The 17,192-nt window shown below is 36.1% G+C and overlaps 1 protein-coding gene across 1 annotated transcript in view; it reads left to right on the top strand.

The window, feature by feature from the left end:
* The window catches only part of ARAP2 (ArfGAP with RhoGAP domain, ankyrin repeat and PH domain 2), a 181,820-nt gene that overhangs the window by 135,397 nt on the left and 29,231 nt on the right, over positions 1–17,192 (top strand). Inside the window, exon 27 of the mRNA XM_080797715.1 lies at positions 5,741–5,869. Within this exon, the coding sequence (XP_080653841.1) occupies positions 5,741–5,869 (129 nt within the window). The remainder of the gene's footprint in view (positions 1–5,740; positions 5,870–17,192) is intronic.

Raw genomic sequence — 17,192 nt, 5'->3', positions numbered from 1 at the left:
TTGTTTGGGTTCACAAATGTCTAAATATGTAATCAAAAGAACACCCCACACACCAAGAAAAAAGACATTTGATGGAGTTAAGAATTCAGATTTGGCATGGTTTTAATATTAAGTAGAATTCACTAGAAGAGAAAGCTAAGATCATTTTTACTACTTCTAAGGGAGCGATGCTGGGAGAGCAGCAGAGGCGCCTGTGATTGTGCTGGCTTACTGAAGCAGATGGGAACCTGTGTGCTCCGCCTGACCTTCTGAAATGTTAAAAGCTTTATTTCTAGTAACTTGCAGGGAAGAGAAAGTGAAATATAAAAAGAAGATAAAAGTGAAGGCGTTGGTAGTCACAAGATTGTAGCTGATAGGAAGAATGTCAGCAGGTAATTGCTGCTTTTTCAAATGTAAATATAAATTCCCCCAAGTAACAAAGTAACCAAAAATAAATAGATAGCTAGATAGGTAAATAGGAAAGTAAGTGAGGAAGTGCTGGAATTTATTTTAGGTGTCAGTAAATTTTAAAGCAATAGTTTTCTACCCTAACTTATCCAGTGCCCCTTTTTTATAATAATTATTTTGTAATGTTCCCTTTACCCTTCTGAGATAATTTATTGTGCTTACTGTTTTTTTTTAAGATTTTGTTTATTTATTTATTTTTTTTTTTGACAGAGAGAAACACATGGAGCAAGGCAATAGATGCAGGGGGAGTGGGAGAGGGAGAAGCAGGCCACCCACTGAGGAGGGAGCCTGATGAGGGGCCTCTTCCCAAGATGCTGGGATCATGACCTGAGCTGACAGCAGAGTCTTAAGCTCAATGACTGAGCCACCCAGGCACCCCTATTATACTTACTTTTAAACAAATTAATATATTTCCCTAATTATATAAAAACGACAGGAAAATATATATTGTGTAAATGCTCAGGCACTCCTAGATGGCTGAGGATAATGAACATAGATTCTTAAACCTATAAATGGAATTACCACGGATGCGACAGCTACAATGCAGACCAAAGCATGTCCATTTGTGACTCATGTATCATTGGCATCATTACTGTCATTGGTGAAATACTGTCCTAGTCCATTTGGGCTGTTCTAACCATTCTGTAGACTGGGGGCTTATAAACAGTAGAAATTATTTTTCCCAGTTCTGGAGGTTGGGAAGTTTCACAAGATCAAGGTGCCGGCAGATTCAGTGTCCAAAATGCCCTACCTTCTAATACTGTCACATCAGAGATTAGGTTCTGACAAAGGGTCTTCTTGTTTTGCTTTTATGGTAGTCAGATTGATGGGAAAATGTCACATTAAAACCATATAAATATTTTGAGAATTTATATGTAAAGTTGTTAGATTCTAGGCTCAATTTATGAATTGGTTTTCCCTCTAAATGAATGTCTGATGAAACATTGGAAATTTGTACTGGATAAAGAAAAGTCATTCTTTTTCTCATTCTTTGAAAGATGCAAGCATACTTAACCCCTGCTGCCAATCACCAAGACAAGCTGAAACCCACTGTAGGAGAAGGTATTGCCTTCATCTAGAGCTAACCTTCTCAGGTATGCTCTTATTATAATGTTTCATCTTAAAACTGAAGCTGTCCTCTACAGATGTAGTCCCATATCTTCAGTGCCTTCACCTGCTGAAAAAAAGTAAATAAACAAATAAGTAACCACCCCGGGGGCCTCGTTTAAGTAGGCTTCTGCACTGAGAAATTCAAGTTTGTGAAGCAGTTCTGTTCTCAGAAGCAGCATCACCACAAAGTGTTTTCTTGTTTCTTCCTCATAGTTACTGTGATGCAGAAGATCTATTCATTTTTTTTAATTATTATTATTAATTGTTTTAAGATTCTATCTATTTACTTGACAGAGACAGAGATCACAAGCAGGCAGAGAGGCAGGCAGAGAGAGAGGGGGAAGCAGGCTCCCCGCTGAGCAGAGAGCCCAATGCGGGCTGGATCCCAGGACCCTGAGACCATGACCTGAGCCGAAGGCAGAGGCTTTAACCCACCGAGCCACCCAGGCGCCCCGATCTGTTCATTTTTGATCAAGATTCTTTCCAGCCCCTCTCCTGATAATAGAGAAAGTGCTTTCACCCTCTGAGTGTGGACAGGACAGAGCAAAACTTGCATAGCTCTTAGGATTTAACTACTGAGGAAATCATCATTGTTTCAGGAAATCCTGTGTCATTTCTGCCAGAAATTTAAGGACGGCACCTGTTATTTGGAGTAGAAAATGGATAGTTCTTTACTTAACAAGGGAGGCCAGGTTATTCTCTGAACCTGATTTTCAGATATTGATAATGTGATTTACCTCACTAAACAACCTTTTGTTCTCAAATAACCTTTTCTTCCCCATAACCTTTTCTTCTCAAGTAACTACACTGAATCTTCAGCAATATTTAAGCTATAGATAGTATGCAACTGAGTTATTTATTTCTAGTAATGCCCTAATGCCAGATGATGTGCATCCCATATAATCTCTCATGACAGATGGTTGCAAATGGAACTATAAATACAAATTTATTTATTTGTAGGAATTTATATTCCAGCAATGTTTAATGTCTCACTTGTTCCCGCCTCCTATCTCTTCAGGTGGATTTTAATGCCATTTTATAAAGGTAGCATTTGATAGACTAATAAATACTTATCTTTTCATCTCATGCTTCAGCTCTTGCTTTTATGTAGGAACTTGGATCTTCAGGATTTTCATTCTCCTGAAGTATTTCATACTGTGATACTGATGAGAAAAACATACTTGACAAATTTTCAGCAAATTTGTATTTACTTCTGTATCTATGGTGTCAGTTATATTGTGATTTCAGTATAACTAAGAACACTTTAGAGCTGTAGTTATCTACTTGTAGTACTGACCCTCTTTAATGCAAATGTTCTGAAACTCAGAAGTCTCATTACCAATTTAATCTTGTAAGAAAGAAGGAGCTTTTATTTCAGTCCAAATGCTGTTTTCCAGTTAGGAATAGAATTCTCATTTCTAAGCCAGCTGTGGGTTCATCAGTTTCCCTGAGTGCAGGATGTTGAAACTTTCTTGGTATTATTTCCTGACCATCTTCTCACCAAGGATAGGCAAGATACCTTGTTTGGTCCTCAAAAAATCTTAGCAAGTTGATGCTTTTTTCCCCAAATTACATGTGAGAAGATTATTATGTGGGACTTTACACAGCTTCCCAAAATAAAAGCGAAGTGTGGCATTTAAAAATATTGGGCTTAAAAGTAAGGTAGATTTGAGGTTCAAATCTTTGTTCTTCCCTTGAACCAGCTGGGGTTTGACTTTAGGCAAGTTGATTCTGATCTTTGGGTTTCTTTACATGTAAAATATGAATGGTGCCTAATAAAGTGGGCTAATAAGCAGATTAAAAGTGATTATATATAATATCTGATTCATAGTTATTCCAGAAATGGCAACTGTTAATTGTATCAGTGGTGTCCCAGAGATTGCAAGTAGTAGAACCAAGGATTAGGTAATGCCAAATGTAAAGAGAGTGCTCATTCTATTTTTTTTAATACAGTTAGTTAATCTAATTATAGCCTCTATTAATAGAAGACAATCATTTATGGAGTAATCAATAATCAAATTTATAACTTGGTGGGAAATTATTATTTTTGTCAAACCTTTCAGAAAATTACTGGAATTAGCAGTGCCTGGGTGGCTCAGTTGGTTAAACATTTGTCTTCAGTTCAGGTTATGATCTCAGGGTCCTGGGATCTAACCCCAGTCTGGCTTCTTGCATCTCTCTCTCCCTCTGCCCCTACCCCCAGCCCATGCTCGCTTGTGCTCTCTTACTCAAATAAATAAAATCTTTAAAAAAAAAATTACTTGAAGAAAAATGGAATTGATAAAACACAGATTTTGTCTGATTTTACAAAGAATTTTGTTTGCTGATTCATTTACAGATATTTTCTATTAATTATGGGCCACCAGAGAAATTCACGAGATACTTTATTCCTGAAGTATTTATTGAACGTCTTTTATGTACTTATCAGTCTGCTGCGTACAAAGGATATATTTGTAAATAAAAGGCAGATTCACCTTTAAGATGTATGGCTTAGTTGCTCATTTTTGTTGTTTTGTGTGTATGTGTTTTTGGTAATTGCTATCATCATACTGAGTAGGCTTGTTCCAATAAGCATAGAATTCAGGCTGCATTTCCTCATACTGAACAGGAAGCACAAATCTATTTCTTTAAACTGGAATCAGAAAAATGTGTTTTCTTTTTCTGTGGACCTACGATTATTGATAAGTTCTGGAATGCTGTGGTCATAGCAGGGGAGGTCAGGATTAAGGAGGATGTGATATATTTGGTCATTTTACTTTTGATTTTATCACCAATTAAAATATCATGGTTCCTATATGAGTATGATGCTTTTGACATGCTCTTTCTTGTTTGTCATTAGCATTCTTACTTCAACTGAAAATGAAAAGCCAGAATGCTGTGCTCTTTGTATTTAGGAAGGGATGAAAGAGTTGGATTGACTTATACGGGGCTATGATCCTGAGAAGGCCGCATCAGCATCTTTACGTTAAAGCTGATGTTCTTGCTATTTCAATCATGCCATTTTCAGGGTACTGTGAAAAGTTTTGAATTTCCTTTTTTTCTGAACATATGTTTCTGCTGTAACATTTTATTAACTGATTGCCCTATTTTGATCAGGAAAAAACCTTCTATGAAGCTTTGATTGTAATTGTAAAAACCAGGTGTTTTTTACTGTATGCTAAAAATTTGTGATATATTTAAAAATATCATTGCCTAAAACAGGGGCACCTGGGTGGCTCAGTGGGTTAGGCCTCTGCCTTCGGCTCAGGTCATGATTTCAGGGTCCTGGGATCGAGCCCCGCATCGGGGTCTCTGCTCGGCGGGGAGCCTGCGTCTCCCTCTCTCTCTGCCTGCCTCTCTGCCTACTTGTGATCTCTCTCTCTGTCGAATAGATAAATATAATCTTAAAAAATAAATAAATAAAATAAAAATATGATTGCCTAAAACAAACATATGGATGAGTATTTATGAAGGAGAAACCTGTAAGATGTCATTAACCTCTTGATTTTAGACTATCATATCAATAGTTACTATATGATATTGCCACATAATATTTCTGAATGGTATTTTCACTAGTAGACATAAATGACTTAGTAGTATTTTATGATTCTTTTCATCTATTCTCTGTTGAAGGCATATTTTATAAATTCATATTAATTGACTGTGATATTTTCAGCTCTAAATTGTTCATTGGTATTGATCAGAAATTATAGCATGCTAATCATGTTGGGATAAACAAAGGTTATTACTTACTACTGAACAAAATTAACTTTGCTAGTCCTTTTACAATTAATTACTTGCATATGCAAATAGCTTTCCATAAGCAAACCAGAATGTTACCTGAATTAAAAAGAAGATGGGATAAGAAACTGGTTTCTTTTACAAAAGGGTAGCATTATTTCTGAGGTTTTATCTAAAGGATAGTACCTCTGATTTTTTTTTTTTCAAAAGCTGAGTAACAGATGTCCCTACACAGATTCATTTATACAATAAATTAAATTTCATCATATGCTTAATGGTGTTCTACGTGTTAAAGTCTCTTATATGTAGTCCTAGCATTGTTATTGTATAACATAAGATGTGGTTATATTTTTTGTTGCATACAGATCTATTTTAAAGGATTTTTTAAAATTTGTAAAAACTTTGTATTTAGGAAGGGATGATCATTTTTTTTTTCAATTTGATTTGGTTTTATTTTTTGCAGAACGTCCTCTTCACTACACAGAAAATGTGTTGGAACAGGTGCTTCGATGGAGTTCATTATCTGAACCTGGCTCTGCTTATCTTGTGGTGAAGAGATTCTTAACCATTGATACAATTAAACAGTATAATGGTAGGTGTTGTTATTTCACATTGCAACTACAATTGAAACTTCAAGTGGCTAAAGGATACTGATCATGGCATAAGTATTATGTAATAATGCAAAAAAAAAAATGGGAAACTAAATACAGAATCCACTTGACGCAGTATTGGAGGATTGGAGGATTGGAAGGAGAATATATAGACAGGAGTCCCAAGTGCCAGATTCAGACTTTCCTGGAAAGTAGCATTCTGCTAATAGTTGGCTAATTTAAAACCAAGTTAAGGTTTTTATAATGAATGGTTTCTATTTTTAAAAGGACTTTTGCAGTACTTAATGTGTTTTTCTAAGTTTTAAATAGATGGTGATTCTTCTTCCTGAATTATGTTTCCATTTGAAAGTTCTCTGGGCATTCAAGAAGTGCAAGTTATACAAGCTCTGAGACTGAGTGGTTGTTGTTAATTCCCACTTATTTTGGGGTGATTCGTGGGCCAAAAAAAAAGAACAAGAAAAAAGGAAGTACAAAATGTTATACTTCCAATAAGTATACTTGCCATCCAGTTAGGAGAAGACATGTACACATGTAAGATTAAATAAGTTAGCTCGGACAAGGGAAACATGCCAGCCAGTCTCTGAACCCTTGTGAACTATCAGAGAACCTTTTTTTCAAACTGATTCTTCTATTGTCATTAACTGACAAATTAGAGAAAAGATCTTCTGCCGGTGCTGTACATAAACCAACTCCGAAAGCAAAGAATTTAAGTTTTATAAGATAAAATTTACTACAGCTTTTGCAATTGATATTAATAATGACTGTTACTATCTATTTATCACATATCATTAACTAAGCTCTGCACCTAACAAAGCTCATTTCAAGTTTTTTAAAATTTCCAAATGGGGAAAGAGAAGTGCAGAGAAATGAAGTAATTTGCCCCAGATCATACAGTTACTAAATATTGGATTTGAGAACAGATTGGTCTGTCTTCTAATTATATATATATATATATATATATATATATATGTACAGCTCTTAAATGCTACAAACCTGCTTAGAAGGATTTCAGGCTCTCCAGCTAATAGCCGTAGATCAGTAAGCTCTTAATTGTACCACAGCTGATCTGATACATTCCTGATTTCATGGTAATGTCCTAGCGCTAGGATAGACTGGAACAGCAGAAGTTGATTTCTCACGGTCTGGAGGCGGGAAGTCTGAGATGAAAGCGCTAGCATGGTTGAATTCTGCTGAGAGCCTTCTTAAGGATGCAGACTCCCTTTCTTCTATCTCCTCACAGGGTGGAGAGCAAAGAAAGGCAGCAAGCTCTGTTGCGACTCTTAGTAGGATGCTAGTCCTCTGGGAGCGCTCCACCCACTGACCTCATCTAATCCCAATTCCCTTCCTAAGGGCCCCACCAGGAAGTAGGGTTTCAACATATGAATTCTGGGGAACACAAACTTTCAGTCTATCACGTGTCCTTTATATCTCAGATATGTCTTGTATCTCGTATACTTACCTGGGAGCATTTTGACAGAAGGCAAGCAGTGTAACAACTTATGTGTCATTCTGGTCTTATATCTAAACAGGTATTTTCTTCTTGCTGGAGAAATTTAGCCTTTAGAAACCATTATCTTATTTTAAATTCTTTTATTATAACTGTATATGTTTTTGACCACATACCCACACCTCTTCGGGATTGCGGCAGAAATTTTCTCTAGTCCTACAGATGTGACATGATGTAGAGCAGTAGTTCTCAAGTGGGTTCTCTTTTTGTTCCCCTGGGAACATTTGGCAATGTCTGTAAACATATTTGAATCACAACTAGATACAGTGATGTTTCTGGTGTTTAGTAAGTAGGGACCAGAGATGCTGTTAATCATCCTGTAATATGTAAGACAGCTCTTCACAAAGAATTATTTGGCTCCAAATGTCAGGGGTGCCAATGTTGAGAATTTCCCATTTAGATAATCTGTGAAATCTGTTCTAGCTCCTAAATTCTCTTATTTCATGTTGACACTGAGATGAAGAAATAGTATCGAGCTTATGAACCAAGACCTGTCCACATTATGAAATATATATAATAGGTTCTCATGGTTTCTTTTCTTTTAGAAAATCATCTTTTCAGGTAGATTTTAATTTTTCTGGTGAGAATTTTTCTTTTCCTTTTCCAAGTATTCTGAAATGTGTCTAATTTACCATGCTACAAAATACTTGAAACCCATACCTAGACATAGTACCTTAGCTCTTCTTTGAATACTAGTGGATTGTCCAGATGAATGAAAACAGACAAGAATAAGGTTTTTAAAAGGCTGTGATATAAAAGAAAGTTTCGTGCAGGTAGGGGTGGGGGATAACCAATGCAAGAATACTATTAAGTGCCCTTGGTCTTTAACGAAAAAAACAAGAGTGTACACATTGAGCTGGTTGAGAGCAGTCACATCTGAGTAGATTCCTTAAGGTTGCTTAAGGACCCAGAGAAATGGTAGAGTGGGAAACTGCGCTGGCTCTGTCTGTAACTGGGTCAGAAGATTAGGTGTCCGCATGATGCCTGCATATTCCTGCGTGTCCTCTTCATGGGGTTGGGAGTGTGTCCTTCTGGTATGAAAGTATCAGACTTTTGTAAGGTGTAGACAAAACATCTGTATAAAAACTGGAGAGCCCAAGCAGTGGAAAGCAGGCTCAAATGATAGAATCAGGGATTTGAAGGAAACATTCTCTAGGGTAAAATGTCAGCAAACTTTTGTGTTGCTCTCCCATCTCCTCCGTTCCTGATGGGGTGGGAGCCATAAAACACATGCCTGTGCCCTGCCCTGTCCCTTCCTCTGGTTTCCAAACTGAGTATCCAAATTGTAATTATAGTTTCTGTAGTTCTTTCTACCAGGAAATTATTTCTCTTTGCATGGAAAAAAAAGTCAGGTGTTAGAGTAACACCAACAGCAAATAGATTAATTGGACCATTTCATATTAGTAGTTAATGTATTTTTGGTCAAAAATAGGAGTGCCGATGCAGTAAATATTTTAAGAACTTTTTTTTTATCTTCTAGGCAAAAAAAAATTTATAAATGTTTTTTAATTAGAGCTTGATTTATATTCAGATTGTCAAAGCAAAATAATCTCTTTCATTATGGTTTGCTCTGCATATGTGTGAATTTAAGATTGTCATTTTAAAGCAACTCCGGCCATTTGTTTATTTTTTTAAATCAATTTCTTAGGTCATGATTTGTTTTCCCTTTAATTGTATCTTGCAGTAACCTGGAGTTTATAAATACTTCTTTTGGCGTATATTTGGTGATAGATTTTAGGTTGGTTAGATATTCAGTCTACTTTGTCTCTGTCTTGGCAAATGTCTTCTAAATCAATCACAATGACCACCTACTCCAGAATTATTGCTCCGTTCGTTACATCCACTGCTCCTTAAAATTGGGATCTAAAAGGAAAGGAATGAAAGGAATGAAAGTAAGTCAGATGTGGTTTCTCTGTCAGTTTGTTAGCAAAAAAACTGGAATCATCTCAGAAATACATCGCTCTTCATGACAGAAAAGGAATAATGTGAAGGGTTTTTCTTTCTTAACATTTTCTTACTTTAACCTGGGGAGCAAGTGGAAATTAGCAGAATTTGAAACAAAGGTAGTTGGTTGCAACCACATTTTTTTCTCAGTAACAAATAGCTAATGTTTTAACATTTTGTTAAGATAAAAAGTAGTACTATCTGTGTTTTTCCATACTTGAGTCTAGTTGCCACAGATGTTACTATCTGCCTACCTGTCCCTATCTCTATTCCTGTGTGTGTGTGTGTGTTTGTATATATACATGACTTGCACTTCATTAATTGAATTTTTCTGATTTATATAACAAATCGCAAGCATATAGTTTTTTACATTACATTTTCAACACCTACTTGCTAAGTCAAAAATTTTATCAAATAAGTTTAAAGGCTTAGGGTAGTGTAGGGGTTTTAATTCCCTTAATTTTCTCACTTTATCTGAACAATTTAAAATGTTGGCATCACAAGTAGGAGTGGATTTTAAAATCATCCAACACTTAATTTCTGCTCATTCATTTAAGGTAATGAAGTAGCATACTTTACTTTTATAAAAGTGTATGAGAGTAAATAAATTTTCTGTTGCCTCTACTTAGAAATCAATTTTGTGTTCTTCAAAAGCAGCATTTTATTTCTTAGAAACATTTCATGCCATTGCCATTATTGTAATGAGGAGTTAACTAACTTGTAAAGGAAGATAATAGTCCTCAAATTTCTTTTTTACCCCATGGATTATGACTGAGACTTTATGATAGCGAGAATAAAACTTCATTTAATTTGCCATTTAGACTTTGTCATAGCCAATCTCACTAGACTGTCTTTTGTTATCATTATCTCTTGTATTGAGTTAAGCTTCAGCATCTCTATCACGGTAAACCATAAATGAATACTTTCTGTAAGGCTCCAGAATAAATAATTTTATGTTGCTAAAGTCTTGTTTTAAGCATTAAAGATCTTTGTAATTACCCAGATAGAATGTGAGACATAGAATCAAGTTTTAATGATCTCAATGGGGAAGAAATACTTCTAAGATATAAGAAGTAACTCAAATGCAGATCCCTGTGGGTTTCTAAATTTAGATTGCTGCATATGACAGATGCTTTGGAATTAAATTTGCATTAGAATAGAATAGTTCAAAATGCAACTGCTTCTGGCAAATACAAGACCTGGAAAGCTACACCATTCACTATGAACTGACTTAAGAAAATAAAAGAAAATTCCAGCGAAAATAGTACAAGTCCATAAATCATAGTCTAGCTGAAATGATTTGCTTTCCATTCCCCATCAAATCTTTTTAAATCCAAATGTGTATAAACGTTGAAGGTAAGCCTCGTCCATGTCAAATGGAAGTATCCTCTTGGAAATTGATGAGTCTTTAATATTCACTATGAAGCATGCATGTTCTGACTTCTTTTAATATTGTAATTCTGTAGTGAGAAAACCAACTGGTAAGTTTCTATTAGGAATCTACCAGGCATCTACTGTGGAAAATTTGAAGGATTGTTAAGCATTATCTTTCCGCACAAGGAACGGAAAATCTAAATGTATGAAGTCTATTTAAATTCTAAGGCTACAAACACAGCGTGCGGTACATGACTGCTAAGGGCCAGGAAGGGTATGGAGAGCTTTCAGGCACAGACGAGTGGTTCATTTAGTTGACTGTTGACATCTCTTCCAACACCGATGTCTCTCATTTAACAAAATATCATTTCTTGTTTAATTTTTCATATATGCGTTATCCTCTATAACAGGACAATGTCTTATTCTTTTACTCACTAAAAGTACATGTTGAGTAAACTTTTTAAACTATAAATGAACAAAACACTTTGTTAGTGGCCAAGTACCGACTGAATATCCCAGCAGGGCCATCTCAGCTTTTATCTGGATGGTTAGGGAATGCTTCCCAAAGGAAATTAGCACCATGATATTATTGAGAAAGCAGGATATAGTCCTCTGTTTCTTGGGTTTGAATGTTTTGTGATATATTAGGATAGGGAGTAGAGAAGGGGTTGCTGGTGATATGACATAGGGGTGGGGTCACTGAATTCTGTTTTGGATGTCTTAAGTTTTAGTTGTCAGGTGCCCGAGGGTATATTGTCTAGAAGGGATCTAAATACCCATCACTTCAGAGCACATTATTTGGAACATGGTTTTAGTCTTTGGAGACTATAACATCATGCAGTTGTAGTGTGAAAGTAAGAACATTAGAGTACTGAGCATGGAATTACCAGCATTAAGGCATGTGTGTATCAAAAGAGGCCCTTTGTGTGAAGGAACCTTCAGAAAGGTTGTCAGAAAAGAACAGCAATGTCATGGAATCATCAAAGGAGTAAATTTTAGGAAAAATTGTGTTTAACAAGGTAAAATGGTACACAAAGCCAAGAAAGGTACTGGAAAATGTACTATTACTGGGATAATAATGGTGGTAGTGGTGGTGATCATGATAATAATGACCATTACTTGGAAGTGTCTCATTATAGAAAATAGAATTCTATGTTACATGTTAAGAGACTTGAATTGTAATTATAGGGCATTTGCTTCCTAACCTTTTCACAAAACTTTGTGAGCCACAGTGTTCTCATTTACAAAATGAAATCGTATTACCTGTACTTCCTACTTTAGAAAGTTGTATGGGGAATGCCTAGTGAGCTCAGTCAATAGAGCACGCAACTCTTGATCTCAGGGTTATAAGTTCAAGCCCGACACTAAGTGTAGAAATTACTTAAAAAACAAACAAACAGGGGCGCCTGGGTGGCTCAGTGGGTTAAAGCCTCTGCCTTCGGCTCAGGTCATGATCCCAGGGTCCTGGGATCGAGCCCCACATCGGGCTCTCTGCTCAGCGGGGAGCCTGCTTCCTCCCCTCTCTCTCTCTGCCTGCCTCTCTGCCTACTTGTGATCTATGTCTGTCAAATAAAGAAATAAAATCTTAAACAAACAAACAAAACCTCAGAAAAGTTGCATGAGAATCAAATGCGATAAGATACATGAACACTTTGGAAAGCCTAAAGTGTTACCTATGTGTTTGTTAAGAGTATGCTAAAAACAACATAATGATTTAATATAAAAGAATAAATCATTTACTATGCTAATTTTTTTAAGTTTATTATAATTCAGTGTAAAAGTAAAAACAGAATAGAAAATTATTTTCTACTTTCTGTAACTTGCACTGTCAGTTATACGGCATGGAATTTCTGGCACTTTTATAGTCAATCCTTCAATAGTTATTATGTTTATAATTTTATTATTTATGGAGACTCTAATTGTAGAAGAATGTCAACAGGCTACTAGTTCTATTAAGCATTGCTTCTTCAGTACAAGTAGCATAAAGGAAAATAGACTGGGAATGAGTCAGGGGACATATTTGGCTTTTTCTAAGACATAGATTACTTTCCAGCAGCTATTACCAGTTTGGTTTCTACTCAGTTGCAGAACTAAATTTTACTGAAATGCATTTTGACCGAATGTCATGCAGCGAGAATGATGTATCTGAAATTCTGCTTTCTCCACATCATAAAAAATGCACATGTTCTTTGTCACACGGTTATTTGTCTTTCCAGCCTGGCTTATTTTCCTTAGCATAATATCCTCTAGGCCCTTCAGACAAAACAAAACAAAAGAACAAATAAATAAACAGTAGAATCAGACCTATAAATACAGAGGACTGGTGGTTTCCAGAGGAGAGGGGTCGGAATGGGGGAATTGAGCAAAATGGTAAAGTGAGTGGGAAGTACAGGCTTCCAGTTAAAGAATGAATAATCACGGGATTAAAAGGCACAGCATGGGGTGGGGGCACCTAGGTGGTGCAGTCAGTTAGGTATCCGACTTTGGTTTCTGCTCAGATCATGACCTCAGGTTCTTGACATCAAGCCTTGAGTCAGGCTCTGTGCTAGCATGGAGTCTGCTCAGAATTCTCTCTCCCTCTCCCTCTGCCCCTCATGCTCATGCTCATTCTCTCTCTCTCTCTCTCTCTCTCAAATAAATGTTTTTTTTTTTTTTTTTTAAAGGCATAGCATAGGGAATAGTCGATGTTATCATAATAGTGTTGTAATGGGACAGATAGTAACTATACTTTGGGGGACATAGCATAAACTTGTCAAATCACTGAATCATATACCTGAAACTAATGTAACATTGTGTGTCAACTGTACTCAAAAAAGAAAAAAATATACATTCTCTATATAATCAGTGTCAAAGAAAAATGTGCCTAATTTCTAATTTGTAGGAAATTTTTAGCTGTTAGGTAACAAATATTGCCAGTATCACGTGGTCATGGCATGTTTTCAAGAGGATGTCTCTCCCAGAAACTGCCCATTTGCCTCCGTTACAGTTCACGGGCAGAGATGGAACAAGGAATTTTTTCAGGTAATGTGTAGCCTTGAAGAAATAATCTTTGCCAGCAAAAGAAGGGGAACACATAGAGACCATGAAATATAGAAAAAAATGGACCTTTTTAAAATCCTGTTGTCTTGTTCAGAACATATATAAGAAATATAAGACATAACAATACATTTTAGTTACTATGCATTTACTCTGTGCCAGATGTTGGTTGAATACTTTGCATTCACCATCTCGTTTATTCTTCCTATTTAGTCTACTAGGACTTAACTAGGCCTTTACAGATGGAGAAATTAGGATATGGAGACATTATATCACTCCTTCAAGGTGACCTGCTTGTAGGTGGTGGAGCAGACATTTGAATCAAGATGTCTCCAAATCCAGGCCATATATTCTGTCGTAACCCACCTAGTGTCCTGAAATCAGGGATAAATCAGATTTCAGTTTTTCAAACTCTTAAAAATTCAGTCTCTAAATCATCAGGACTTTGAAAGTACAGTTCTTTCTGGTTTGGCTTTCTGTAGGCTTCGTGGTACAGAGGAAAATGATGTGTGTCATCTGTTAAATTCTACTTCCCCTGTACCAAGCACTGTTCTAAGTACTTTATATACTAAATCCATGGGGTACTGTAGGTGTCCCCATTTTGCAGTTGAAGAAACTAAGATTCAGAGATTACTGCCTGGGATTGGGTGTAGGATGTGGTTGTCATTAAAATTCAGTTGCAGAGTGTGCTCTCAGTCACTGTGCTATGTCAGCTCTCCCATAGGTTGGGGAGGAAAATCCAAAGTACACACTGTTTTAAAAAGCAAATATGAAATTATTATGTACTTTAAAGCAAAGTATTAAGCAAATATGGTTTATGCATTCAGGAACTAAGTTATATCTTAAAGTTAAGAGACATAAATAACAAGTATGGACTAGAATAGTTAGAAAAAAATCTCTGTTATAAGTTGGGAGAAGTGGGATAGAATTTATATAGAAGCAAGAGAATGGAATTTCACTTAAATTTATTAAGGTGATCAACTTAAGTCATGCATGGAAATGAGGATTAGTTTTCCAAACAGTATATTATGATCGACTGAATTTTAAATATATTTTAATTTAATATTTTATAGAGATGGGTAAGAGAAGTTTAGTTAGCCTTTTAAATGTCAGGAAAAAGAGTTTAGACGTTTGGTAGTAGGAAAGTTAGTCTTTGAAGGGAGTTGGGGGGGATTAACCTGTTAAAACAGCATTTGCATAACACCAATCTGGAATCATTTGCTGGACCCATTAGAAAAGAGGATGGTGTTATAGAATCCTGGAATCTCCAGGTAGTCAGTAGGAAAGGCAGGGGTTAGAAGATAACATTGGGAATGAAATAGAATTGAGCCCCAAAGAGAAATTCTCAAAGAACAATGGCTGACTTGCCCGCTGCCTGCCGTGGAAGATAAAAGAACATATATTTTAGTAGTACCATTCCTGGATTTATGTTTCTCCCTCCTGTGTCTCTGTCTCTGCCTCTCCTTACCAGGAAATTTCCACCTCCTCTACAGATCAGTTCTTTTATTGGGATTAGGGACCACTAGTTAGGAATTGTTCTTTTTGTATTAGAACTTGAGGATTTCAGGTGATTTGGAAAAATTTCTTTCTGTTGTTTTTATTGCCCCAGTAATATGATAGTCTGTTCTGTTTAAATAAATTTGGCCATTCTGTTTTGTTTCTTGCCTGTGACTTTTAAGGGCTTTCTAATTAATAACAACGTTAGAGCACAACTGAGAATACTATTTTTTTTTTTCTTGATTCCACTGTTTACTCTAAAGACGTTTTAAGCCCAGTTGTGCCTTCCTTGTCCTATCAATCAACAAGAAGGGGAGAGGGATTTATGATTTTCTAGAGAAAACAGTATTTTGGAAATTTATTGGAATAGAAGATGAAAAGGTAGTAAAGGAAATTCTACCCATTAGGGTATATCCCAGAAACTTCCACTGAAGGAATTAAGTTCTTGGGGAGTGCATTAAATCTTCAAATTTGTGACATTTGGGAAAAAAATAAGATGATTTTCCCAAGTTACATAAATGCTTCTTTTAGTACATTAATCATGTGCTATACAGGTTTCTTTTCCAATTAAAAGCAAAATTACAGAGTGTGTCCTGTTTTTTCTTTCCTTTTTTTTTTTCTTTTTTACATTCTTAGTACATAGAAGTATTCCATGCTTATTAACTTACACCATGCTGAGGACTGAGGTCATGGACGATATGACATGTGAAATCATTCTTTTTGATTAGGTCTGAGGGACTTAATGTATATCGAATGACCATAGGAAAGGGTGTAGCCAGGAGGACTGCTTACGTGGCATTTGAAATACTAGTGCTCTGAAGTTTGGATCCTTAAAAAAAAAAAATCTGGGACGATCACTGTGCTGGGAAGGACTATGAAAAAAGCAAGACTTCATGGAGTTGAGAAGCCCAAAGCATAGCAGGGAGACGGGAGTTCTGAGATTCTCAAGAATGATGAAGCAGGAATTTGAACTCCCAGCTAAGAAGAGATGTGCAGGGCCAAAAGCTTATATTCTGACAAGCTAGAGTCGAATTCAAACCTGGACAGGGTCTGGATAGCAGGCACAGTGGACACAGCTGGCATGAACTTTTACTGAACCAGATTCCTGTAGAGCAGAGAACCTTAGTAAGCTTCCTGCCTGGGGTGAAGGGGTGGGATTGAAAATACAAGAATGAAGTACCCCACAGTTGAGGGAGCAAGCAGTACTGGAAAAGTTTGAGAAAGTGAATTATTAGAAGCCATTTAATTCATAACTTTGATTTTGTTACATGGTGAGTCATACATGATGTCCCCCAAAGTATGTAGCTTCATTTTGTCCTTTAAGTAGTGGGAATTTTTCTACATGTTTTAACATTTTGAGATCAGATAGAAATTTAGTTGTGAGAGCTTTTGAAACATCTTTAACATCCTTGATAGTTACAGAACTTCGTATTTCAAAGTTCTTTTCATTCTTCCCTCCTCCTTCACAAGTATTTCTCTCGAAGCCTTCCTCCTGAGTCCCTTAATAATGTATGCTGCAAGAGTTAGTTAGTATACTCAATTATGTAATAATTAAAATAAATACTACCAAGTATGAACCCAAACACAGCTAAAATATTTGTTTCCCTAGGCCTATTTTCTCTTTGACCTACAAATGGTTTACTTCGGCATTGGACATATGAATATTGGTAAAATTTGAAAGGTTTATTAATTTGGAGAAAAATCTAAATGAAAAAGTATCATTAAAAGGTGTGAATGGAATTTGTCTTAAGCAATATATAATATCTGCATCTCACAACTTGATTTTAATTTAAACTTTAAAAAGTGATTTACCTGTTTCTAAACCAACGGTGTTGTAATTGCCTTTCTCCACTTGCCTGTTCCACAGCAGCTGAATCACTAATGCTACTGAATGTTTTTTGAATTACTCACTTTTGTCAGCAAATGTAGCTTTGCTTGTCAGACAT

This window comes from Martes martes, assembly GCF_963455335.1.
Source record: "Martes martes genome assembly, chromosome: 2".
Taxonomy (NCBI): domain Eukaryota; kingdom Metazoa; phylum Chordata; class Mammalia; order Carnivora; family Mustelidae; genus Martes; species Martes martes.
Note: the sequence above shows the minus strand (reverse complement) of the source record. Positions and strands in the feature narration are given on the sequence as shown.